General features: G+C 44.2%; 1 protein-coding gene across 3 annotated transcripts in view; it reads right to left on the bottom strand.

The window, feature by feature from the left end:
- Positions 1-19,940, bottom strand: part of SAMD4A (sterile alpha motif domain containing 4A) — a 221,637-nt gene extending 201,697 nt beyond the window's left edge. For 2 of the 3 annotated variants that reach the window (XM_061157014.1, XM_061157011.1), the window contains exons 1-2: positions 19,815-19,940; positions 17,960-18,593 (exon numbers count right to left, since the gene is read on the bottom strand). In XM_061157014.1, coding sequence (XP_061012997.1) covers positions 17,960-18,155 — 196 coding nt within the window. In that variant the 5' untranslated portion in view covers positions 18,156-18,593; positions 19,815-19,940. Of the gene's footprint in view, positions 1-17,959; positions 18,594-18,729; positions 18,909-19,814 lie in introns of those variants that run through there. The other variant, XM_061157013.1, reaches the window with a different exon arrangement.
- Between the last annotated feature and the right edge of the window lie 7,056 nt (positions 19,941-26,996).

Raw genomic sequence — 26,996 nt, forward strand, 5'->3', positions numbered from 1 at the left:
CACAATATGATAAATCTTTTCAGACACAGGAGAAAGTATGCTTAATGAAACAGACTTCTCAGAAATAGCTTTTGTGACAAATTCCATTTCATCCATTTAATGCCTCTAATTCTTTATATTATAATCTTATCTAGTATAAACTTAGATGGGAACATTTATTTTAATCAGAAAACATGTTAACAATTGTGTTGCCAAGCAATTGGGTAAAGGGCAGTAACAGAAAGATCTTCTATTTCAAGTAATTAAATCATATTAAAAGTAAAATAATATCCCAAACAGAATTATCTAATTCATTCTACTGAACAAATTTTACTGTGAGTGCCTACTATGTGCTAAGCACTTCACTGATAATTATTTGATAGAACCCTCTCCGAAGAGGAAGAAACATTTAGGTCTAAAATGTTCATCTGAACAGTTGCCCCTTAAAACTAAAGCCCAGAAGAACAACAGCTCCACTGGTAAAAATTCCTCTGCTGCATAAAGAAGATCCTGGACGTCTCATCCCTCAGCTGCTATGTCTCATCTATAAAGCTCTCCTGTCCCTGCACACGCAAGACACCCCACCCTAAACTCAAACCTCAACACTCACACGGAATTTGCCAAAAATGAAGTCACTCTAGCACATAATCACAATTCCAATGGTAAAATAATGCAATGCTTTATTTGAATCACATTTCAGTGAACACAGGCCAACTGAAGCCACCTGTTACTTGCATAGACCTCTCTTTTAGCAGCTCAGCAAGAAAATACTATAAACATTCATTCTTTACGAAATTGCTCAAAGGTCACTTTTCAAGGGAAGGTTATCAATGGGAGACCTGGCAATAGACTCACGGTATTTTAAAGACTCTACACCTGCATTTTAAAAGGCACTGGTAATAGAGATCACTGTGTATACTATCACTGCATCGGTGAGGAAAATTAATGGAAAATATTACTACATGTATAATCCCTAGGAGTATATTTGAAAATTTGACTGTGAACATCAGTATCATTTAAATTCTATAAAATACTATTTGCCTGAACAGGGTGCACATCTTTTTAAAAGGTTCACTGAATAATACCAGTGTGCTGTACCAACTGCCTAGGTTTTCAAACAATTGTCAAAACAGATTCCAGTATCCATTCTACTCAAATATGTTAGAAGAAGATCTTAAAGTTGTCAGGAATGTCATGTAGGTAACTTATAAAATGTAACCCAGCTGACTCCACCAACTACAGAGAAATGAAGAAAGCTGTGCATCAGCTCAAAGAGAAAAGATCCATCAAAGGAGCAGGATGAGGAGGAGATCAAGTCCAAGAACCAGCAAAGTCCCAGTTCTGTGCTCAGACATGATGGATTTTATCTAATAGAAGACTTCAGATCAGGATTCTGAAAAGCCACGCCATTCATTCCCTGTAACAGTAGGTCGTCGCCTGGATGCACCTACCCTGCTGCTCCTGGGACAAGGTTGCCAACATCAGCAAATAAAAATACAGGTACTCCACTTAACTCTGAATTGCAGATACATCAAAACAGGTTTGTTTTTGTATAAGTGATACAAGTGCGTCCCATTATTCATGGTGCATCTGCAATTCAAAATTACCTGGACATCCTGTATTTTATCTGGCAAAATACACAAGGGTGATTTAAAAAAAAAAAAAAAAAAGGCCCTGCCTTCCTAGAGCCAGTGTTTCAGTGTTGCAGGATATCAAGAACTAAAAAGGTAAACAAGTTGAACTTTTTATTTTAAGAAAGGTGTTCTTGCATATATTTCACCAGAAAGTGAAGTCGCTCAGTTGTGTCCGACTCTTTGTGACCCCATGGACTGTAGCTCACCAGGCTCCTCCATCCATGGGATTCTCCAGGCCAGAATACTGGAGTGGGTTGCCATTCCCTTCTCCAGGGGATCTTCCTGACCCAGAGATCGAACCTGGGTCTCCCACATTACAGACAGATTCTTTACCACCTGAGCCACTAGGGAAGGTGCATTTCACCTGGATTCACCAATTCTTAATCTGTGTCACTTCACACATGACAACCACTTGAGAATAAGTTGCAGACATCATGTCCCTTCACCCCTGAAGACATCAGTATGCATCTCTTAATAATAAGGATATTTTCTGATGTGATCAAAGCATAAGGATAATATTAAGAAGATTTAAAAGTAATATAATATTATCCCCTATAGTAAACAGGGGCTTCCCAGGTGGCTCAGACAGTAAAGAATCTGCCTGCAATGCAGAAGACCCAGGTTTAATCTCTGGGTCAGGAAGAACCCCTGGAGAGAGGAATAGCTACACACTTCAGTATTCTTGCCTTGAGAATTCCATGGACAGAAGAGCCTGGCGGGCTATAGTCCATGAAGTCTCAAAGAATCGGATACAACTGAGCAATTTTTCACTCACTCAACTCATTCACAGTTAACTAGAGCCCACATTTAAATTTCATCAATTGTCCCAATACTATCCCTTATGGCAATATTTTTTCCCAATCCAGGATCCAGTCCAAAACCGCACGTGCGTTTCGTTGTCATCTCTGTAGCTTCCCTTATTCTGGAACCATTCCTCAGCTAATACAGTAATTACAAGCCAGTGTGCTAAGTGCTGAGCTGGTCATGTGCAGAGAGAGACGGGAAGGCACCTCCTGATTTGTCTACACACACACACACACACACACACACACACACACACACAATCTACTCTGTCCAAGAACTGAGCGCGCGCGCACACACACACACACACACACACACACACACACACACACACACACACAATCTGCTCTGTCCAAGAACTGAGCAGCTCCTGAACACCACTAGCCATTTTACCTCCTATGGAGTTCAACAAAACACCCCAGCATTTCCTATTTTAACCCTAGGAACATTTTTCTCTCAATGAAAATGCCGGAGTATCTTAAAGAAAACCAGTAGCAGCAGCAATTCTTGTCCAGATTATTCCTACCAAAACTACTGCACCATGGTGATTTCTGTGTAATGTATCAGCACCTTGATATCAGAATCACACACAAGGTCCAACTTTGATCTCACAGCTCACAATTTCAATATTTTAACTGTACTCTGCAAATACCGCAATAATCTGGAAAATTTGCTAACACAGCTCATTCTGCCAGTGAAAGAAAAATGTGAGAATAGGGAAGTTTTGTTTAAAAAAAAACCAACAAACAAGGACAACGGTAAAAGACTGTTCATTTCCAACTAACACTTGTTCAATGAAAGGGAAAGGTGAAGATAACATTAAAGAATAAAAAGCAGAGCATAATTATTTGCTTGTTTAGCTGAGATATGCAAAAATACTCAACGGTTTCCTCCTGCATAGTTTTAAGCTGGATAATAACTTTTCCAAAAAAATTACCTCTATAATAATAAAACTTAAACAAAAACTGAATTATCAACATTTTTAAAGAATTCAGATCTGCCAATTAATGTACAGAACCTCTGTGGCATGTTTTCAGTGGCTCCATGAACACTCACACCAGAATATCTGCAGGCAAGAATACAGCGGTCACCACACGGCATTTTATATAAGTTCCTTCAAAAGAAATTCTTCAACACTGACATCTGAAGTCCTTCATAGTGGAAGAGAATGCACTCAATGATCTAATCAATTAAAAAGATGAAAGTGGACACAAATTGAACTTTGACAAGCTACAGCCAGGCTAACCTGTGGGGACTCTGGGCCATCAGCTACAAGTCCCAGTTGAACCATCATCATATCCAGGCCTTGGTCCAGGCCCAGAGGTGTCTGGTATTCATTAAGAGAACCATGTGATTATTTCAGCTCTTGCTAACAAGCAAAAATTCTGAAAAAGAACCCAACGTTATCTTTTCCAGGATCTTTTAAACTCCTACCTTCCTGAATTTCTTTTACACATAGTATTTTCAAATTTATTTTTAATTGGAGGATAATTGCTTTCAGAGTTGTGTTGGTTTCTGCCATACAACAATGTGAATCAGCCATAAGTATCCATATGTCCCCTCCCTCTTGAACCTCCTTTCCAACCCCAGCCCATTCCACCCCTCTAAGTTGTCAGAGTCCCAGGTTGAGCTCCCTGTATTATACGCTCTGAATTTTTTATCCTATTGTTTCAATTGGTCATTTCAGAACGTCACCTGGCATTTCTATAACAGGTTGCAGCTTACAAAGTACTTTACACATACATGATCCCACTTCACTCTGGTAATAGCCCTGTGACTCCTGTAGAGGTAACTCCATTTCACAGATGAGGAAACTGAGGCTCAGAGAGTTTAAACCATTTTTACACAGTGATACATTTCTAAGTGATGATACCAAGATGATACTGTATATCTTCTGTTAAGGGACTGCAAAATAACTACATTTATTTCTCTTATCTGGCCTTTATCCTGTATCTGTTGGTAACAGCACTAGGATTATCACCTTGCTCTGTTTTACTATTCAACTTTTAAGCAATTAGATTTTTCTCACATCCAAGATGTAAGCCCCATATGGACAAGGGCTTTGAGTTCAATTTCTCTGTATTTACTTATCCATTTTTTCAACAAAAATGTACCAAAACCACTTAAGTCCAGGCACAATATTTGGTGAAGTGAAGTTGATCAGTCGTGTCCGACTCTTTGCAACCGTATGGGCTGTAGTCCTCCAGGCTCCTCCATCCATGGGATTCTCCAGGCCAGAATACTGGAGTGGGTTGCCATTTCCTTCTCCAGGGGATCTTCCTGACCCAGGGATCGAACCTGGGTCTCCCACATTGCAGGCAGATTCTTTACCATCTGAGCCACAGGGAAGCCAATATTCGGTGCTGGAGGCTTAAAGTTACTAAGACACAGAGCAGTCTGGAGGGTGAACAATGACAAGGACTTGTGACAAGTGCTCTAAAGGAGGTGTCTGCAGGGTGCCAGTGAGCCCTGAGGGGTCAGGAGACATTCTCAGGACAAGTCTCGGCTGCTCCACCACACCTTCGTGCAAAGGAACTGCTCCACCAGCCAGTGAATGAAATCCCTCCTACAAGTAGTGGGGCAGTCATGAAATGACACCCAGTTCTCTGCTGGGATTTAGGGTAACGCCAGTGGCTGAGTCAGATCCTGCATAAACCAAGAGGACATTACCGGAACTGTGATAAAAACATGCCAAAATAAAGCCAAACCTTCCTACACTATAATTCTCTGCCATTTCAAAATATGAGTGCTAATCATTCTCCAATGAAAACAAATCTGTGCTTTATGGTGAGTAAAGAAACAAAAAAGAGCGGAGTCTGGAAACAACTTAGAGGAAGGAGACCATCCCAATAACCAATGTCTTTGACAATCAAATAAACAGAACATCTCCGTGCCCAGCACAGTCATTCAATGTGGTGTCCATGGTGGCCGACTCAGTCGTGGGAAAGTTGCGGGAGACCAAGGTCTAGGTCGTAGATGGTCAGGAAGCAACTGGGTGGAACAACAGCCCTTCCCTACAAGCAGGTACCCTTAGCTGACCTTAGTCTTATCAAATCTTCAACAGAGGGGCTGGAGTAGATAAGGTCTCTTCCACCTTCTTAATTTTATGCTGCTAGAAAATGAAATAAGTAGAACTCACTCTTAGACCAACTATAATGTATGTTTTCTTAAACTAATCTTCAGAAAATGTCTACCATTTACAAACAACGGGAGAGCTTGTTTTAATTTACAGCCCTCAAGTTGGTGCTTTGCCCAATTCCAAATCCTAAGGAGATCCTGACCCAGCTCATCAATTGCCTAGTTTGTCAAAGTCAAGGATGTCACGAGCTATTAGATAACACATTCCTCATCCTTTCCTCTCTGCAGCTTGCCGAGCCTGTTTCCTTCCCCAAGTCCTGCCTGTTCAGAGAGAGGCAGTAAAAGCCTCCCGTCCCATGAATCTTCCTAATAGGAAGGGAAATGTTTGAATCAATGCCTTTTACTTAATTTTTTTTAAATGCCAGAGGAAAAAAGAAGCTGAGCCATATCAAGCTACATAGGATTAAAATGCGATAAATAAGAGGAACATTAAAATGGACAAGCTGAAAAGAATTCTTCCAATACTGAATTTATAAAATGTTACTAGAACTACCATTAAATATCCTTAAGTACTTTTCTTTTAAACATCAACATTTTATTTATCCAAGAACTGGAAAAGATCCACAGCATTCATACAGTGGCAAGCATTAAACAAGGGCTTTTAGATCACAAACACCTTGGTGTTCTCAGCACATTTTAAGTTTCCTCAACTGTAAAATGGAGACAAAATCTACTTTTTATTAGATACACAGTATTATATTACTTTGCATTATATAGATAGTATTATGCTACTTTGTATTATCTACAAAGTATTATGCTACCTTGCTTAATATACATATGTATACACAAAATAATAATAATTCAGAAACCAGGTATTAAGCCAGCGCTCCGTCGGTGCTTTGTGATGACCTAGAGGGGTGGGATGGGGGATGTACACACACAGCTGATTCACTTTGCTGTACTGCAGAAATGAACACAACACTGTAAACAGTTATACTCCAATAAAAAAAGAAAAGAAACCAGTTATTAAGCACTTACTATGTGCTGGACTCTCAGTAATAATAAGCACATCACCTAATTATTACAATAAATTGCATTTAATTTTCACAACCATTAGTTCTGCATCTTCATATCATTCATCTACTCAACAATTAAAGATAGTCGTGTGTGTATATAGCTATCTGCACAGTGCCTGACATACAAAAAAGAGCGGGAGGATAAAAGGTCTCTATTACCACACAAAGAATATCCTATTGTCACTTTTTATTTATTCATTTATTTAGACAGTGTCATGTGGCTTGCAGGATCTCAGTTCCCTGACCACAGATTGAATTGGGGCCAAAGCAGTGAAAGCCTAGAACCCTAACCACTAGGCTACCAGGAAACTCCCCTCTAGTCACTTTTAGAACTACACAGAGAGAACAAAAAAGATTTGGAGACATAGGCTGCATTTACGATTTACTTTGCTAATAAAGGATGGACACACTCAGAACTTATCACTCTTATTGTGTGACCCAAAAGAAATGAGACTGAACTGGGTTCATTGCGTCTCTTTTTAATTGTGGGGACCCTAGTCTTCATAGTGACTTAGCCTCACCTCAATGCCTACTTTAAAAAAGAACAGAAAATCCCTCTACTTTGTATTTTCTAAACAAAGCACCACAAATCTGTAGCCCAGGAGGAATATACTGGAAATCACTTGAAGAAGACTTTTAAAACCACCCTCGCTCATTCACTATTTCATTCATTTACTCATATTTTCTCTCTCTCTCTCTGTTTCTCCTCAGCTCTAGACAGTTTTGGATAAGTTTTCTTATCTTTATTCCTGATTCACAGAAGTCATAGAATCTTAAGGTTAGAAGGGACTCTGGAGGTCACTAAGAGGCCACGTGTTCTTTCTAAAGAAATACATACTGTGTCCCTGCAGAGGAGAAGCACATGGAGGAGTTCTGAAGCCTGTTTCTTCCCTGACCAACATAAAAAAGACAGTTTCTACCTCATCTCAAAGGGCTGCGGGATGAATAAATGTGATAATGTATGCAAAGAATTCAGCAAAGTGCCTGGCACAGAGCAGGTGCTCAAGAAATAGGAGCCCATCTTACTTAGAAGTCTTATAGCCCTCTTGTTATATCCTAATGTTTTGGATCATGATTCTGTCATCAAGGTCTGAGCTACCCCTCTGGGTCCACTCACATATTTAATAACTACACCTTCTCAGCTCAGTTTACACCCTCCGTCCTTGCTGTGGCCACCAGCTTCCAGCAGTTGTAACCAAACAGCACCCCACCTCCGTCAAACCACTTCTCTCCAGCTCTCCACCTTGGGGGTCCTCCGACACCAGAGCTGGGACACTGTGGAAAAGGCCAGCACTCGCATGTGTGCAAACCTCTAAGTGCAAGGACTTAGTGCCCTGAGGCAGCTCTTGACCAAGGAGAGGGGAGCCCATTGATAAAATACCCACCATGTCTGTCCCTTCTGAGGCACAGACTGCCTGGCTCCTCAGAAGGTCCCCAGAGCTCACGACAGTGACTGGCTTGATCACACAGGCTTGTGCCAGCTTCCCCTCCTTCCCTGTTTCTCTCCTCCCCAGCCCTCACCCCGCCTTTCCCTAGGATCACTGCCCAAAATAAACTACCTGCATGCCAGCCACTGTCTTGGACTCTGCTTTCTTAGGGACTCCAGGCTAAGTCACAGTCAACAGGAATAAGGATGAAGGACAAGTGAGCCCCAAGGCAGGCACAGCACCAAAGACCTCCTGTAAGGCCAACATGATACGGAGGTCACTCTAAGTGCACACAGTTAGCCTCTCATCCAGCCCCCAGGTCTCCATTTTACTCACCAAGAGGTTAAGGGGCTTTGTCAAAGGCTATGCTGATACTTAGATACGGGATACCTACCAGAATTCCTGTAATCTGCTCAGAATACAGAAGTCTCCGTAAATAAAAATGTTATCTCTCTTCCTTTCCTATTCCCCCATCAAAAGGGAAATGACATGAGTTCTCCATGACCCAGTCTTCCTATTCTTAGGAAAACCAGGCTGCCTCCTACTTCCTCATCCAAATATTCACGCATTAAGTTCCAGATATTCTTCTGGTATCTCCCACAAAATCACTGCTGACCTCACGTATCCTTACAAGGTACAGACTTTGCTTTTTCCCTCCATTTCTCTTTCTCAGAGACATCGTTACTTATGGATGCTTCTGATGAGTCCCCTCTTATTCCTTTACAACTCCAGAAATCCAAAAGTGGTTTTTGCATTGCCATTCTAGGCACGTATTTAAATCACATATTTGGTGCACATACTAACTCAGATAGAAATGTACACAATGAAAGTCCATATTCTATATGTATTTATGCTGTGCACACAAACACTTGAATTCTACTGACAGATCAGGATAAGCTGTCTCAGAAATTCCGATGATTGCGCTTTGCAGGAGTATGCTGGGGAAGTAGGAAGAGATCTCTCCCATCCGGTCTCTGGGATTAACACTCCTGCTCTTTCCAGCTCAACTTGACAGTCCATAGCATCAGCAAGAAATGAATCTTTCCTGATGCCTCATTTTCCATGAGACACTGACCATTAGAATGCCTGGAAATTCCAGCAGGGGCATGGCCAAAAAGCTCGGGAAATGCTGCAACAGAGCCCAGCTCTGCCTCCCTCGATCCCAGACTCAATTTAGGCCAACTGTCTCTGAGCTTGGGGAAATCAGGGATTTCAAACTGCTCCTTGGAAAGTTAGTGTTGGGGGTGGAGATGGGGTTTGGGAGGTGGAAACCATCAACTTCCCATAAGGTTTCACATAAATTTTCATTTGCAAACAAAAATCTGTGAAACTCATCCATAAAACTTGAAAGCCAATGTACCAATTACCTCTAAATTACCTTTCACCTCTAATAGACAATGATCTTTCTACTCAAAGTGTGGTCCACAGACCTGCGGCAGCAGAATCATCTGCGAGTTTACTAGAAATGCAGGCGCTCAGGGCCCCTTACAGACCTCCTCAGTAAGAATTTTCAGTTTAACAAGATCCCCAGGCAATCTGTATGCACATTACATCTTGGAAACTGGTTTAAGACACTTAATCTTTTCCTGTAAGTGTTTAAGATGCTTCTTCTTAATGCTAGTTCTAATCAAAGTAACATATTAAAGTATTCTACTGAAAGAAGCCAAGAAAACTAAGTCTCATAATTTTAATGGGCAATTTTGGGGATAAAAATTTGGGGTGAGCTGATGTATTCTTTTCTTCCTTTAAATATATTAGAAATCTGAGAAGTGTTTGGACTGCTCCTTCTTCCATTAAAGAAGATATTCCTGATGGACAATAGGCACCATGCTCCCCTCTTTCTAATGTACTCCAACTCATCCTTCAAAGGCCCAGGAAGCCTGCCCCTTACATGGCCCAGCGGACACCTCCTATATGTGTGGTTTTCTTAATGAAACGCTCATTAAAGATACTAAAAAGGCAAGAATCTCATAAGCTCTAAAGCTACGTGTTCCAAATAACCAATTCAAGTTTACATCTTTCATCCGTTACTTCTTAGATGACCCAACCATCCTGTTCCCTCCCCTTCACTGGAGTCCAGTTCTGTTCTCTCATTGGAAACACAGAAGTTAGCCACTCTTTATGGTCTAGTCATTAGATATACAGATCTTCCTCAGCTTACAACGGGACTGCATCCTGATACACCCATCAGGAGTTGAAAAGGCATTCAGTACACTTAACCCACCTAGCATAGCTTTGCCCACTTAAATGTGCTCAATCACTTACATTAGCCTACAATTAGGCAAAATCATCCAACACAAAGCCAATTTTACAGTAAAATGTTGAAAATATCTCATGTAATTTCTTGAATACTGTACTGAAAGTGAAAACCAGAATGGGTCCAGAATGGTTGTAAGACTATTGGTTGTTTTCTCTGGTGATTGTGTGACTGACTGGGGGCGGCCACTGCCCGGCATCACCAGAGAGGAACATAGAAAGATCACTAGCCTGGAAGAAGATCAAAATTCAAAATTCCAAGAATGAGTTCTATAGAATGCACATTGCTTTTTGAGTCATAAAGTCAAAAAACTGTCTAACTCAAACCATTGTAAGTCAGGGATCATCTGTATATATTACACATTGTTTTACCTCCACAACTCAAGTGTAAGATCCCTGAGGGGAACCATCACATCTATTTCACCTCTGGACACAGCTCCCAGCACTCGGCTGCAAGACTTGGTGAATTATGTGTACTGAGGAACTCGGTCCCACAGTTTCTTACCAGACACTCTTCTCCAGGTACTATTTAACAGTTTTATCTACAGTATAAAAGAAGCCACTGAATCATTTGATTGCCTTTATCCCCCTGGTAAACCAAGGCAAGGAAAACTGTATTAAAATGATGGTACCTTGGTGAGAACAAAACCCTAGAACTAGCTTAAGAGTCCTAAGGAGTGAAATGAAGTGAAGTGTTAGCCGCTCAGTTGAGTCCAACTCTTTATGACTCCATGGACTATAGCCCGCCCAGCTCCTTCGTCTATGGAATTCTCCAGGCAAGACTATTGGAATGGGTTGCCATTCCCTTCTCCAGGGGATCTTTGCGACCCTGGGATCAAATTCAGGTCTCCTGCATTGCACGCAGATTCTTTACCGTCTGAGCCATCAGGGAAGCCCAAGGAATGAAATGCTCCTACATAAAAGCAGCAGGTTCCTCTGTGCTCCAAGTTGGCTCTTGCGGGGCAGGCTTCAGGGCAAGGCCCATACCCTGACTAGTTAACCTCGAGAGAAAGCTTGGCTTCTCTTCCGAAAGTTCTGCTTTCCTTAGGAGATTCCTGCCTCAGGCGGCTTCCACAGAAGCAAAAAATAGCTCAGAGGAGACGTCTGATTCTGCGTCTTAATCTATATGACTCGGATGAACTCAGCCTTGGAAGGAATGATTTGAAAAGATGGAAAGGAAGAAACAGGCTAAAAACTCAAAGTAATTATATGTTTAAAAGAAAAAAAGGATTTTTATGAGCACCACACTTTTCCTAGCAAATGAACTACATAAGGCACTTCCCTCATGGATGAAAACCTCCAAATTTCTCCTCAGGTCAAGGAAGAGAGGTATTTTTTTCTTCTCTAGTGTTGTCAATTCATATTAGAATTAAGCTTCTGCATGATATACTGGGGAGTTTTCAGTTACTTCTCAGCGCTTCTGACACTCATTTCACTCTCATTTGTTTATTTAAACATAAACAAACCAATTTGACTGCTGTTAAGTTTGTCTGCCTTCTAGTTGCTTTGATGGGACCTGTTTATAACACATACTCATCTGCTGAAGCCTTTGAGCATCCAAGCTAAACAACCAAATCCAACTTATTCACAAGATCACAAATGTGTGTGACCTGCTCCCTGTCATCCCAGACCAACTGAAAGAAAATTACAACACTCAAAGTAAAACATGTTTCAGACATAAAGTCCCTGTACATTTCATTTCATAAAACGATTTCTCGTTTTCATGTTCACCAACTAAAGGGGAAAAGTGTTGACAAGTTATTTGAGAAAATTGATTTCAGTGCTGTGTTTTTTAGGACCCAACCTGACACTGGGAAAGATTGAGGGCCAGAGAAGAAGCAAGCGACAAGAATGAGCTGGTTGGATGGCATCACTGAATCAATGGACATGAGTTTGAGCAAACTCATGTGAAGAACAGGGAAGCCTGGCATGCTGCAGTCCATAGGGTCCCAAACAGTCAGACATGACTTAGTGACTGAACATCAATAATGATACAGAATAGAACAATACAGCTAAAATATAGGAGGTGGAACAAAGTGCTGTGTGCTAAGTCACTTCAGTAGTGTTCAACTCTTTGTGACCCCATGGACTGTAGCCCGCCAGGCTCCTCTGTCCATGGGATTCTCCAGGCAAGAATACTGGAGTGGGTTGCCATTTCCTACTCTAAGGGGTCTTCCCGACCCAGGGATTGAACCCACGTCTCCTGCGTCTCCTACACTGGCAGGTAGGTCCTTTACCACTAGTGCCATCTAAAATATAGGAAGTGGAATGAAGTAGATGTATCATTTCAGGGTTCCAAGTCATCTCCGATCTCTTCCAGATAATCCTTTAAATAAAAGATGTCTTATTTAGGAAAACATTATTTACATAAATTTCATATTAATACAGGAAAATTTAAACCTGGGGGAAAGAATAGGTCCTCACTGAATTGTTAACAAGTAGCTTACAGACAATAACGAAGTTTTGTTAGCTCCCTTCTACAGACAATCCATACAAAGCTCTGGTTTTTCCAGTAGTCATGTATGAATGTAAGAGTGAAACCATAAGAAGGCTGAGCAATGAAGAATTGATGCTTTTGAACTGTGGTGCGGAAAAGACTCTTGAGAGTCCCTTGGACTGCAAGGAGATCAAACCAATCAACCCTAAAGGAAATCAACCCTGAAATTCATTGGAAGGACTGATGCTGAAACTGAAGCTCTACTACTTTGGCCACTCACTGGCTCTACTACTTTGACTGAATCACTGGAAAAGACCCTGATGCTGGGAAAGATTGAAGGCAAAAAGAGAAGCAGGTGGCAGAGGATGAGATAGTTAGCGTCACCAACTCAAGGGACATGAATTTGAGCAAACTCCAGGAGACAGTAAAGGACAAGGAAGTCTGCCATGTTGCAGTCCATGGGGCCACAAGGTCAGATATGACAACAAATGAATTGCAACAAAGACTCAGAAATTAATTGACCAGCCTAGTCTGATTGATTTCAACATTCATACTCTAGGAATCCTCTAGACATATTCCCTCCTATAGATATAAATAAATGGCCACCTGATAATACCTTCTTTTCCTCACTATCTCAACCCTTCCTTCTCTCCAGTACAGCAATGCTGAGGGCAACAAAGCTGCCTTGGGCTGATGACACCACCATGTAGCCAGAATGGAAATCTGCCTCACTTCTCCCATGTTCGCCTTTCAGAAAATCATGCATACATCAGAAAGCTTTCCCAAAACTGTACACACACACACAAACCCCTCTTTCATCTTTTAACTCTCTTCCTCTTTCCTCATTCTCAGGACACCTGTGCCTAAAAGTCTTCTTGGGTTCTCTATCATCTCTGCAGGATCAAGTCAAATTCCTTAGTTTGCAAAGTCCTGCACAAACATCACCTCTGTTTTAACTTCTGTCTCTTACAGCCCAGCATTCTACAGTCTTCTAACCACTAAGAACTCATTATTTCTTACACACAACCAGGCCCTTTCATAAGACAACATTTCTATAAATGCTATCTCTTCTGCTTGGAAAACAGCTTCATGCCTGCTCTCTACAATCCTCTTTACATATTAAACCAACTCCTATTCACCCTTCAAAATTCAGCTCAAGCTATATCCTCTGCAGTGGGGTTTTCCCTGATTCCCTCAGGCAATTACCTGTATGTTCATAATGTTTCCAGAATCCCCACCCCACCACCCTTTTTATTGCTATGCCTCTGCACCTGTGATACGGTATTAGTCATTTACTTAACACTGGGTATCCATGGACCAGGCACTGGAATATAGCAAGTTACCTTTGCATTTCCACTGCATGACACAAGGCCAGGAAAGTAGTAGGCAGTCAGTAAATGTTTGTTGAATGAAAAAGCGAAAGAACTACAAACAAGATCTTATCCAGGAAATATCATCAGGAAAGCCCATACTCTTCTGCTTTCCTTTTACTCAATTTTGACTTAAAAAATCAACTCAGATGCAGCATACCTCTACTACAGAAACCAAAAATCATAAAAAAATCATAGAATTAACATCTTTATCCTCTAAAGAGAATAAATACACCCACAAGTCCTTTTTATTCTCCACAATTAGTTTTATCTCCAACATTACCATTTCAGGTAGTCTTTTCTCTTGTATTTATTTATAAATACAGTAACAATCCTTTTGCCATTTATTTATAAACATGCAATTTCTCCACAAAATATGAACTGCTTTGTTAGTAAGTCTGTGGATTCACTTGTGAATCTCCATTTATTACACTATTTCCACTGGAAAATATATTTCAAGTTCAAATGACAAAAGTCATACACCAGTGCCATAGAATCTATTTTTCTTTGAAGAACTGCAAGTAAAGTCAACAGGTTCCATTTTTAGGTATCAGATGACATTTTAGCATCAGAAACAGTCATCTATATACTGAGACTGTTCAGAAATCACAATGCTAACCTGTAACCTGGGCTGGTGGCTGAAGGACACGTCTCTGAGGTTATGAGGGTTCTAGAAGCAATCTCTTATCTCAGAGAGCTGATCATGACCAGTAACCACTGACTAAATCCAGAGTGAAACACACATCCATAAGGACTAACTAAAGGATGTCTTTGGATCTCTGATGACTATGAACCTGAGGCAAAGGATGAACCAGTGAACCTCTAGAATCTCAATAAATGCTAAATTTAAAAGAACAGAAAGTTAGTATCAAAATACATTCCACAGATTTCAAATAAACCATGTTTAATGTGAAGGATTATTTCCCTATTTAAAGTTAGTCCTGGAGAAAACAAAGTGTACACTAATTTTGTTATACTGAGATCAAGCCCCAGATATGAATTTCATTCTCATTTATCAAGTTTTAAAATCTCTCAACACCAGAAGAAATACGTGTGTTTGTTTAACTCATGATTACAAAATAAGGTAAGTGATATATGAGGATTTTGGTATAGGAAAAATCAGCCAGCCAATGAATGAGTCATTCTAACAGCCTAGTTTTCTGAATGGGTAATAGCTTTATGTAAAGCTCCAAAAGAGCTTCGGAGGTTAATTACCTTGAGTGTTAATATTTCCAATGTTTATGGCAGATTTCCCTTCCTTCCGAAAGAACATATTTAAAAATGTATCTTTTTTGGTCATTTTTTTGGTCCTTCACTCTCATTAATGGTAAATAGCAATTATGGACTTAGCTAATTACAAAGTAATGTCTGAAAGACCAGTTGAGATTCCCTAACCTAATATTCCCAAACCTTCAGGGCTTTTGCTCCCAATTCTTATATTTAAAGTTACAATTTTTCTATTTCCTACTTGTCAAATTGTCAGGGGTCAGTTTTCACTGTTGGTTACAGCAACTCCTCACCCCATTCTAAATTGTACTACCCGTATATTTGTCATGGATCATTTGTCAGATAAGAAAAAAAAGCTAGGACCGTTATTTAAAATAAAAGGAAGTTCCGAAAGAGGGTCTGAAGTATTCTCCCAGACTTTACGCCATCTATTTCAGTTGCTGAGTAGGCATATTTGCCCCTTTCCTGGTTCTTGGCTAGGTTCCAGATACTTAAGAGAGCTGTGCTCCAGACTCAGGCATTCTGTGACAAATCTTATTGCTCTTTATGATCCCCTTCCTAATGCAGATGTAAACCAAACTATCACATGACCTCACTAATGAATTTCTGTACTTGCCAAACAACAAAACAAATGCAAAGTTTCCAAGGAAGCAAAATATTCAGGTTGAGAGATTAATCCAGAAGCTGGAAAATGGTCCCTATGTTACATAATAGTTACAGTTTCATATATTTACAGCATTTAGCATCATGAACAGGAGGGAGCTTACACAAGTAAATATGGTTAAAAAAAATTTAGGGGAAAAATTACCAAATGATTTTTTTTAACTGACAGAAGTTCAATTTTTTCCCAGTTTATTAAATCATTAGATACTTAGGCTAAGAAACTTCTTTTTAATTTCACACATCTATTGACTTCACTTACTAAACTGATGACTGCTATACTGGGAAAAGTCTTCTCTTTTACTCAAAGGGGAAAATGGTTGCTCTAACGTGTGAGTAACCTAAAGGTTAATATCATTGTTTTAAACAGTCCCTACAAGCACTGAGGTCAAGCATGCAACATAAATTACTGCACTTAAAGTTTATATAACCTTGCTCATCAAACCTGAGAAAGCAAAACCAAGCAGGTGATCCAGGCTACCTTGTCACATTGAGAATGGGAGTAAAGAGAGTAGGTCATCAGTTATCCTAGTTATGTTTCCACACCCTTATGAGAAGGCTGGTCCTCCAGCTATTTACAAAGATAGAAATGAAGGGGAAGGGGGCTCTGCCAAGGCCACCCTTGTGAGTAACACCCAGGGTGGGCTGTTAGGTTCAGGCTGAATCCCCCGGGGCCATGTGGGCTTTCCCTCGGATTGGCCCACCATACTAGGCAGCCCTGGATCCCTTGGGTGCAGTCCTGTCTGGTCAGGAAAAGGCCTGTGAAGATTTCCAGTGGTCACTGCCAGCCTATGATTCTATATATGGAAACATCCCATCCTCCTGTATCCAGCATTGTGAACACCACACCAGGGAGGAGGAGTGCGCAGCAGACCAGCCTCCCTCTTGCAGCACACTCACTCCCACCAGCACACTCACTTTGGTGTCTCCCAGGCCCTGCTGCCCTGAACTGGACCTTGTCATCAAATGGCAGCCCAGACCTCTGCTGAGTCTTGCAGGCTGGCGGCTCTAACATGGAACAGCTGGAAGAGGACCCTGCATTCTTTTCTCTGCATAAACACTGGGGGCTCTGTTCACCCTCCTGCGGCAGCATGAACTAAAGAATTTCCCCATCCCAAATTACAACCAACAGACCTTTCCCCAACCCCCATCCTCACCCCCTACCCCCAGCCCCGGATATAATTCCAGTCTGTCACCACCCATGCTAGTAAATAGCAAACTGCTGAATATATCTCAGTACCTTCACTTTCTATACTAGTTGAGGTGTCTGTAAATACACTAGCAGGGTAATAAGAAACAATTCTGTTATGGTCAGTAAAGTTTCCTGACAAAAGCGTTAAAGACCCTGATTTCATGCTTGCTCCCTATGAGACCCTTTCTATAAGATGCGTATCAATATAAATAAAGTCGTGAGAGTTAAGTGTAACCACGTAGTACATGAAATGCAAATATCATTTTAATAGTCTGTAGCATCACCTACAAATTATTCTGAAAACAGAGCTCTAAAATTGGAATATCGGTGGAGAAAAAAAATGAATGTAAAATTGGGTTTTCATATATTCCTCATACAGTCTAATCAAAGCTCAGCTTCTGAAGGGCAGTCTCAGGCTTCTTCATGTGTTGCTGAAATCCAAAGAGCCACGTTGCCCAAAAGGAGGAAAGAAAAATAGCCCAGAAAATCCAGACTCTACGTGACCTGACTTAATTATTTCCCAGGAAACTGCATGAGAGAAAAATCAATCATTCATGCTACCGTAGCTACCACACGGAATGGACTGAAGGAGTTGACAGTGGGCAAAAAAAAACCCCGAAGCTGCCAGCGGAGGTAAGTGGGCGGCACGGCCTGGGGCGCGGGCGGCTTGCGGGGGAGATGCCAAGGACCCGGGGGCCGCGGGGGTTCGGTCCCCAAGGACCGGCGATCGGGGGCGGGGCCAGGCCCCAGGCTGGGCAGCGGTGGTTGGGGGTGGGGAGGGGAACCCGGACCGCGGGACGGCCGCGGCGGCCGCGCACTTACCCGGACTGTTGGCCTCGCCTTCGAGGACGTGCAGCTCGGCGCAGTCGGCCAGCGAGTGCTCCAGGCAGAGCTGGAGGAAGCGGGCCTGGGTCTGGCTCACGCGCTTGAGCAGCGACAGCAGCGCAACGGTCTGCTCGCACTCGTTCCAGCCCTTAAACCAGCCCGCCAGCACCCCGACCTGGTCGCGAAACATCATGGTTAGGGGGCGGCCCTCAGTCTACAAAGCCCCCGGGGCGCCCCAGCCCGCCCCGCCCGCCCCAAAGTTTGGCGGAGCCGCAGCCCCGCGGCCGCCGGAGACGCGTTCCCGTTCCAAGGTGGCTCTAGTGCCCGGACGCTGCAGGTACTGCCTCGGCTCCTGCCTCTCTCGTCTGGTTTCAGTTACGTTCTGGTGGTTCTGGCTGATTTCCCCAGAGATGATGACAGACAGTAGCACGGAAATATTTCTTTTTAAAAAAAAAATAACGATTAAAAAAAAATTTCCCCACAAGGCACACAAACTGAATGAAGAAGGCTCTCTTTCCCCCTCCCCTCTTCTCGCAGCTTCGGGATGGTGATTTCCGGCGTCCTGGGGTCTCTTCCCCGCTGGGCAGCAGCTCGGACCCTTCACACCTGCATTCCCGAGTGGCGATCACCACTGGAAGGAGAGAAAAGGCTGCAGTGAGACCTCGGCCAGCGAGGGAGCGCGCCGGGGAAGCGAGTGCATCTGAGGGGGCGGAGGGGGGCGCGCCGCGGGGTCTTAGTCTCCCAAATTCCGGCCGCCCCCTCCGCACCCGGATGCTGGAGAGGAGCTATTCTCGTTCTGGGAAAGGCAAGAAGCCTCCTTCCCAGGTGCGTGAGGAAGACCGCACGGCTTCCTGTTGCTGCCGCTGCGAACGGCTAGTGCTCCCTACACACCCCGCCCGGGGTGGCCTCGGGGGCTGTGCCTGCAAACGCCCGCACCAGCAACAGATCTTCCTCGCGCAGAAAACTTGCACTGCGGCTGCGAAGGGGCGCGGGGGTGGGGGTGGGGGCTAATGCAAAGCAGAGGCGGAGGCGCGGCAGCCCGAGTTCCTTCCTCCTCCTCCTCTCCCTCCTCCTCCTCCGCCACCTCTTCCTCCTCCTCCTCTCGGAGAAGCAGCCGAACGGCTGCAGCTCCATCTACAGCAACAGCCAGCATCTCCACCGCCAGGCGCCCCTCTGGATTTAGGCTGTGAGCAGCCGCGGCAGCAGCTCGAGACAAAAATAAACTCTCCCCACCCAGAGCTCAGCGCCCAGCGGGCAGAGGCGCAGCCGGAGCCTCGGCTCCCGCGCGCCGCTCGGCTCCAGCCCACCCGGGAGGTCTCTGAGGGTCCGCGTCGCCCTGAGCGATCGGATGTGTGCGTGCGTGTGCATGCGTGTGTGTGTGTGTGTGTACGCGTGTGTGTGCTGTAGGCATCTTGCCCCAGCTCCCGCCGCCTACGGGCGGGTCCGGCCGGCCCAGCTCCTGGCCCGCGCGTCCCAGGCCGAAGTCGGCACGGCCACGGGCGCACGCCGAGCGCGGAGACAGTCGGCGCCCACAACACTGCCTCCCCCGGCGGGCAGGGCGGTTCCGTGGGGACTGCGGCTCCGCGCCGCCGGCACACGCCCCCGAACGACCGCGAAGAAGAAAAGTTCGGTTTCGAGGGCTCCCCGGTCCTAACCCTGTCCCGGTGGCCGCCAGAGGCGAAGAAGAGAGAGCCCAGCGACTCGGCCAGCCCTCGAGGGGCGGCTCGCTCTCAGCACCCCCGTCTCCCTGTTCCCAGAACTTCTCGAGCGGAGGCGGGGGAAAGGCCCCCCTGGAAGGGGACCCAGAGACCACGGGCCCCCCGGCCTGGGGCGTAGGAGAGAGTGCGCTCACCTCGGAGCGGCTCATCCCGGCGGCTCGAGGCCCCACGCGCGGGTCCGGGGCGGCTGCGGCTCTCAGCGAGGTTGGGGGCGCCCGGAGCGCGGGCTGCGGGCCATGCCGTCGGGGCGGGCGGCGCGGAGAGAGTGCGGCGCTGCGGGTTCGGGCCGCCGCCGCCGCCGCTCCTGCTGCCTCCAGTGTAGGCTCGCGGAGGACTGAGCCGCCCGAGCCGGAGCTCCCCACATGCTACTGATTAACATACACCATTACATCATGGGCTTGGCAGGGAGCGCCCGAGCGGGGGGAGAGGAACCCGGGCGGCGGCGGCGGCGGCACGCGGGGGGAGCCGGGGGAGGATCCCCGGCCCCGGCCGGCGGCGGGGGTGGGGTGGGGGGAGGTGGATTCCTAAGTGGGGACCAGAAAAGGGGAGGGGAGCGGAGAGGGAGGAGCCAGATGGCGCAGAGGGGTCGGGTTGGAGGAACGGCGGGGCGGAGAGGGAAGAAGTTTGGGGAAGGGGAGGGGTCCAAGTGAATTCCTGCCCTCTGCTGCCGGCCTGTTCTGGAGGGGCCAGGGCGCTTGAGCAGCCGGAGTGCGGACCGCCGGGGGCGGGGCAGGACCCGGAGGGCGCTTGAGCGGGGGCGGTGTTGCCACCGGCCGCTCGTCCTTGGGAATGTGGTGCGCCGACTCCGGTGACCCCTCGGCCCTACTGGGGCCCGGGGGTGGCAGAGACCTGGGGTCAAGGACGCTGGGGCTGTGGACGGGTTCCGGGGGTCGCAGAACCCAAGGGCGGAGGAGGCCGAGGGGTCGTATGCAGGGCTGGAAGTGCCTGGGCACCAGGCTCCTGCGGCCCATGTCCTGTGAGCGCGAGAAGTTCCCGGGCTGCTCACGCCTCGCCCGGGCCGGACCTCAGATGTCCTTTACTCTTGTGGGCGGCCCCGGCCCCTCTGGGGCCTAGCTCTCCCCTGGGGAAGCCGCCCGACTTTGGGGGCCAGCCGGGAAACTATGCTTGGCGCGCTGGCTGCGGCTGCGGGCCTGGAGCGGAGAGGAGGGCCGCCGCGGGCGGCAGGGAGGCGGGCGAGGCCACCTGTCAGCGCGTCTGCGTCGTCGCAGGGCTGGGCAGCCTTCACCTGGCCCTGCAGAGTGCGCGAGGCCTGGGCCGGGCAGGGCTTCAGAGGGCCTCGCCGCGCACACCAGGGGGTGGGGTGGGATTGTGGGGTGGGGGGGCAGCTCTGAGGCCAGGCAGCACAAGGAGGTATGGGAAGGTGGCCTCGGCTAGTCTCCAGAGTAGAGAACTGGTTACAAATACCCTAAAACCTAAAAATCTCTCTATCTTCTAGCATTAATTGAATATGCACAAGAGGACTTGGTGACCAAATCCAGACTATTCCCCATATTTTAAGTGAGAACACTGAGCCCTTGAACATTTCTCCAGCAACCTGTGGCTTTCTTTATGTGTACTTCTGAGACATTTGTGAAACGCATGCTTCAAATCCAGCCTCTCTACTCTTGCTAATACAGTATTTTTGAAGATAAAGTGTCTGAGATATTATCCACGGATTTAACACTTCCTTCTTTAACTCCAGCATATGTCCCTGGATTTTCAATTATTTCTTCCTTCCTCCCTCAAACCTAGTTTCTGCACCATTTAGATCCTGTGAGACACGTGACTGCACCTAACCATCTGCTGGGGTAGTGAAAGGTCTTGTGGAGCTGCAGAAATTTAGGTGTTACCATTAAAAAAGGGTATGTGAATAATTTTCTTAAGCTCGTTATTAGCCAGCCAGGAAAGGTATCTGCATAATTTAATTAATATTTTGCTCCCAAAACAAGAATTCTAGAGTCAGTGTTTTAATTTTGTTTTGTCTTATTATTACAGAGTCAGGAAATCTTGAAGTATTTTCTCCAAAACGTTATTATCACTAGCTAGTATGGATGTGAGAGTTGGATTGTGAAGAAAGTTGAGTGCCGAAGAATTGAAGCTTTTGAACTGTGGTGTTGGAGAAGACTCTTGGGTCCCTTGGACTGCAAGGAGATCCAACCAGTCCATCCTAAAGGAGATCAGTCCTGGGTGTTCATTGGAAGAACTGATGCTGAAGCTGAAACTCTAATACTTTGGCCACCTCATGGGAAGAGTTGACTCATTGGAAAAGACCCTGATGCTGGGAAAGATTGTAAGCGGGAGGAGAAGGGGATGACAGAGGATGAAATGGCTGGATGGCATCACAGACTCTATGGACATGAGTTTGAGTAAACTCCGAGAGTTTGTGATGGACAGGGGGGCCTGGCGTGCTGCGATTCATGGGGTCGCAAAGAATCAGACACGACTGAGCGACTGAACTGAACTGAGTACGTAGTAATAATCGCTATCAGAAAATGGGGAAAGGCTTCCAGCACAGTCTGTCTCAGTATACACCTTGCTATCAATTGCAACCAAACAGAAATTGCCCACCTGGGGCTTCCGGAAGCCTCCAAGAGTGTGGTTTTTTTCTTTTAAAGAAAGTGGGAAAAGTCACTTTCATTAATTATTGTCACCTGCAGTTTACTAACTCAATAGTAAAACTAAAAAACAAAACCGACAAACCTTGACGCGAATTGAATTCTATTTAAGCTGAAGAAAGAAAATACTGCCACCTACTGGAAAAGTATACTGCTTACAGCAGCCTTAGACCTAAGGAAAGATTTAGCCAATTTTTTGGCTATTTTTTGAAAAATACCAAGAGGAGCATCAGTGAGTTGCCTTGTTTTTCGTGGGTTCACAATACTTGTGACTTCCCTTGCCTCTGGGCCTTTTCCCTAGTAGTGGAGATGAAACCCAGAGTGGAGATGAAACCCAGTGAGGCTGCTTCACTTCCTCACAGAGTGAAGTCACACTAAAGGAAGGAAACCAATACTCTCAGTTAAATGTATATTTTTGTCTTAAATATGGATTTTTCCTATTCGAACTTCTACCCAGTTTTTATGGATAATTAAGAAGTGGCTGTGCTCAGACACTCAGTCATGTCCGATTCCTTGCTGACCTCATGGACTGACTGTAGCCCTCCAGGCTCCTCTGTCCATGGGATTTTCCAAGTAAGAATAATAGAGTGGGTTGCCATTTCCTCCTCCAGGGGATATTCCTGACCCAGGGATCAAACCCGTGTCTTTTACGTTTCCTGCATTGTTAGGCAGATTCTTGACCACTAGCACCACCTGGGAAGATTAAGAAGTGGCTAAAATTTACTAAATACCCACATGACTTGGAAAAGGAGTTTTAGTGCCAATTCTAACTTCCAGAGAATAGAATATGGGCAGTAATATGGGAGGAGTGGGATTTTATTAATAGATGAGCTGGAAACATGGCTGGCAGGGAGGGAAGCCCAGGAGACAAGCCCAGGTACTTCTCTGTACACTGTACTCAGAAAGGTGCAGAACTGATGAGCATGGAGGCAAGAATAAGCTATGCTGGCGAAGATGTAGAGAAGGATTTGACTATGCAAATATTAAACTTGGGTGACTGAACAGAAGTACCCAGGAGTGAGGAAATCTGAAGACTGATTGACAGTGAGCCAAGCTGGCATCTGCCTCAGATAGAACTCTATCTCTGTAATATTTGCCACTAAGATCTAGTGTGCTTCCTGAAGAGTAAGCACAGCTACAGTCAAGTAGTTTCTGTACTGAGAATATTATTTAAAAATAATTATAACGCCTTCTCTCATAAACTTGTTAGGAGGTCTGAAAATAACTGGCATATTACTTTATACATAGTAGGTACTTGATATATATTAGTTTTCCTTCTTTGTAGGCACAGAGTATGTTAATTTGGCTAATTTACATCTTGGGTCTGCCTCATAAAGAAACATGCTTTTTCATTCTTCAAAAACGTGCCCTCTCAAAAGCCGTGTAATAAGGCCTAGGAGAGGATTGCCAGGGCTTGAATTAGGATTCAAGGGGATGAAGAGAGCGATGTGGAGGAAGAAACTGCAGAACTGGTGACAGATGGAATGTGGGAAGGCTAAATCAGGAGTCAGGTCTGCTAAGATAGCAACAGTGAAAGGCAAGCTGGGTGAGGCCCAGGAGCCGCGGCTTAGGGAGACTAAACTTGAGTTCATATCTCATTAGAAGGAGTTCAGAAATATCTCAGTGTTGGCAGGGGCACGCATTCAGATAGAAAGCCGGTATTCTGTTAGCCCAGGGTAGAGAGCTAATGGCCAGCACCAGTTTCCTATATCCCTAGCACCATTTTATGCCGGTGTCAGGATCATGGCTGCTGACTCAGTTCAGTTCAGTCGCTCAGTCGTGTCTGACTCTTTGCGACCCCATGGACTGCAGCACACGTCTTCCTTGTCCATCACCAACTCCCAAAGCTTGCTCAAACTCATGTCCATCGAGTCGGTGATGCCATCCAACCTGGGGTGTTGACTGGCCCAGGGTAAACCTGGCCGGACCAGCCAGTGGTAAAGCAGTGGGACTCTTGAGGAATCTGCTTTTGCTTTTCACTGAAGTTCTTACCACTCTCAGTATAATTTTCAAGTTTTCTTCAGTGCCTCAATTTAGAGGATTTTTCCAGGGGAAAAAAAAAAAAAAAAGACTTCTTAAACCCAGTGGTAGGAAAACTATCCATGATGACCTATAAAGTTGGGATAGGAGGGGAGAGGGAGGCTCAAGAGGGCGGAGATACATATATAATTATGAATGATTTGCATTGTGGTACAGCAGAAACCAACACAACATTGTAAAGCAATTATCCTTCAATTAAATTTTCTTTAATTAAAAAACAAGAAATGCCACTGCCCAAAGGCCATTCCCTGGTGGCTCAGACAGTAAAGAGTCTGCCTGCAATGTGGGAGACCTGGGTTTGATCCCTGGGTTGGGAAGATCCCTGGGAGAATGAAAAGGCTAGCCACTCCAGTATTTTGGCCTGGAGAATTCCAGACCAGAGGACAGAGGAGCCTGGCAGGCTATATAGTCCCTGGGGTTGCAGAGTCGGACATGACTGAGCAATTTTCATTTCATTTCACTTCACCCAAAGGCCATAACAGATGTGATTAGTTACTCTTGAGGAGTCAAACATGAATATGAATTGGATGGACTTGTTGGATCCATGAGGAAAAGCTTTTTAAAAATTTTGGTAAAATATGTATAACAAAGTTTACCCTTTTAACCAGGCTTAAGTATAAAATTCCATCACATTAAGTACATTCACATTGTTTGTACAACCATCTTGAAGTATCCATTTCCAAATCTTTTTCATCTTACCAAACTGAATTTCTGTACCTGTTAAACAATAAATCTTCATTCCTCCCTCCCCTCGGTCTCTGCTAACCATTTTTTTTTTTTTACCACTATTTCTAATTTTTGTCTCTATGAATTTGTCTATACTAGGTACCTCATATAAGTGTACTCATACAATATTGTCCTTTTGCGTTTGCCTTATTTCACTTAGCATATTGTTTTCAAGCTTCATCCATATTATGGCATGTATCAGAATGTTATTCCTTTTTAAGACCGATAAATGTTGCATGAAGACAACTTTTGAGACAGCTTTCTCTAGAATGGAGTTTGATAAGAAAGGTGAACTCTAGTTTGTAGGGCATATATTCAGGTAAATTGCTTTTTTGACTGATTTCTAAAGAGTATAATCCAAACTTACTACCTGGCACTTAAATGAAACACAAATTCAATTGAACCACAATTTCAAACGCAAATGCAGACGGGTTCACACTTTTTAAAAATAAGCAATATTTGAAATATTTGAAAGCAATATTTAAAAATAAGCAATGTGAAATATTAAACTATAGTTTTTTTTTATAGTAAAATATCTTATGTCATAGATAAATTTGCAAATAAATATAGTCAAAAGGTTAAATATAAGTGTTGTAAACTACTCCTATTTACAGGCTTTGTGTAGGTTAGGATTACAAAAGTAGAAGCTTAGATCTTTTAGAGGGATAAATTACCCTAGATTGTCATGAGAGAAAGAAAGCAAAAATTATTCTTTCTAGTAGGCAAATCCTAAATCTGATATTTGTTGTTGATTTAAGAATTGCCAGTATCTTTTCGAAGTGAAAATGCACTTGAAACATGTCCACAGTTTTAAATATTAGGTTCGCACAAAAGTAATTGCAGTTTCCGACCATAAATTTTAAATCATCATAACTAGGCTCAAACACATTTTTATTAATTAAAATAGGAACCATTAAATCAATACATTTTGCCAGTGAGAAATAAGTTTGTTTACTCCTATAGTGTAAAACTCTGTGCTTCAGGATTCAAGGAACTCTTGGAAAGCATTTTCTGCCTCCTACTGGTTGTGGAAGCATTTTCCCTGCAAAAAGTTGCTTTAAGAAGTGGGAGTCAAGTTGGTGAGAAGTCAAGTGAATATGGCAGATGAAGAAAAACTTCATAGTCCACATTTGAAGCATTGATTGTGCAATGTGTAGTCAGGCGTTGTTGTGGAGAAGAATTGGGCCTTTTCTGTTGACCAATGACGGCTGCAGGCATTGCAGTTTTTGGTGCATCTCATCGATCTCCTGAGCATACTTCTCAGATGTCATGGTTTCACTGGGATTCAGAAAACTGTAGTGGATCAGAGCAGCAGCCGACCACCAGTGACCATGACCTTTCTTTGGTGCAAGTTTGGCTTTGGGAAGAGCTTTGGAGCTGCTTCTTGGTCCAGCCACTGAGCTGGTCATTGCAGATTGTTGTACAAAATCCACTTTTCATTGCATCTCACAATCTGATCAAGAAATGGGTCATTGTTGTCATGTAGAATAAGAGAAGACAACTTATTTGACACCTTCAAAATGATTATTATTACTTTTTTAAAATTTGTGGTCAGCTCATGAGGCACCCACTTATCGAGGTTTTTCACCTTTCCAATTTGCTTTAAATGCCTAATGACCATAGAATTGTCCACGTTAAGTTCTTTGGCAACTTCTCGTGTAGCTATAAGAAAGTCAGATTTGATGATTGCTTTCAATTGGTCCTTGTCAACTTACGATGGCCAGCCACTATGCTCCTTGTCTTCAGGTCTCTTGTGTCCTTTACAAAACTTCTTGAACCACCACTACACTGTACATTTATTTCGTTAGCAGTTCCTGGGCCAAATGCATTGTAGATGTCTCGAGTGTTCTCTGCTGCTTTATGACTCATTTTGAACTCAATAAAAAAATTGCTCAAATCTGCTTTCTGTCTAACATCATTTCTATAGTCTAAAAT

This window comes from Dama dama, chromosome 12, assembly GCF_033118175.1.
Source record: "Dama dama isolate Ldn47 chromosome 12, ASM3311817v1, whole genome shotgun sequence".
Taxonomy (NCBI): domain Eukaryota; kingdom Metazoa; phylum Chordata; class Mammalia; order Artiodactyla; family Cervidae; genus Dama; species Dama dama.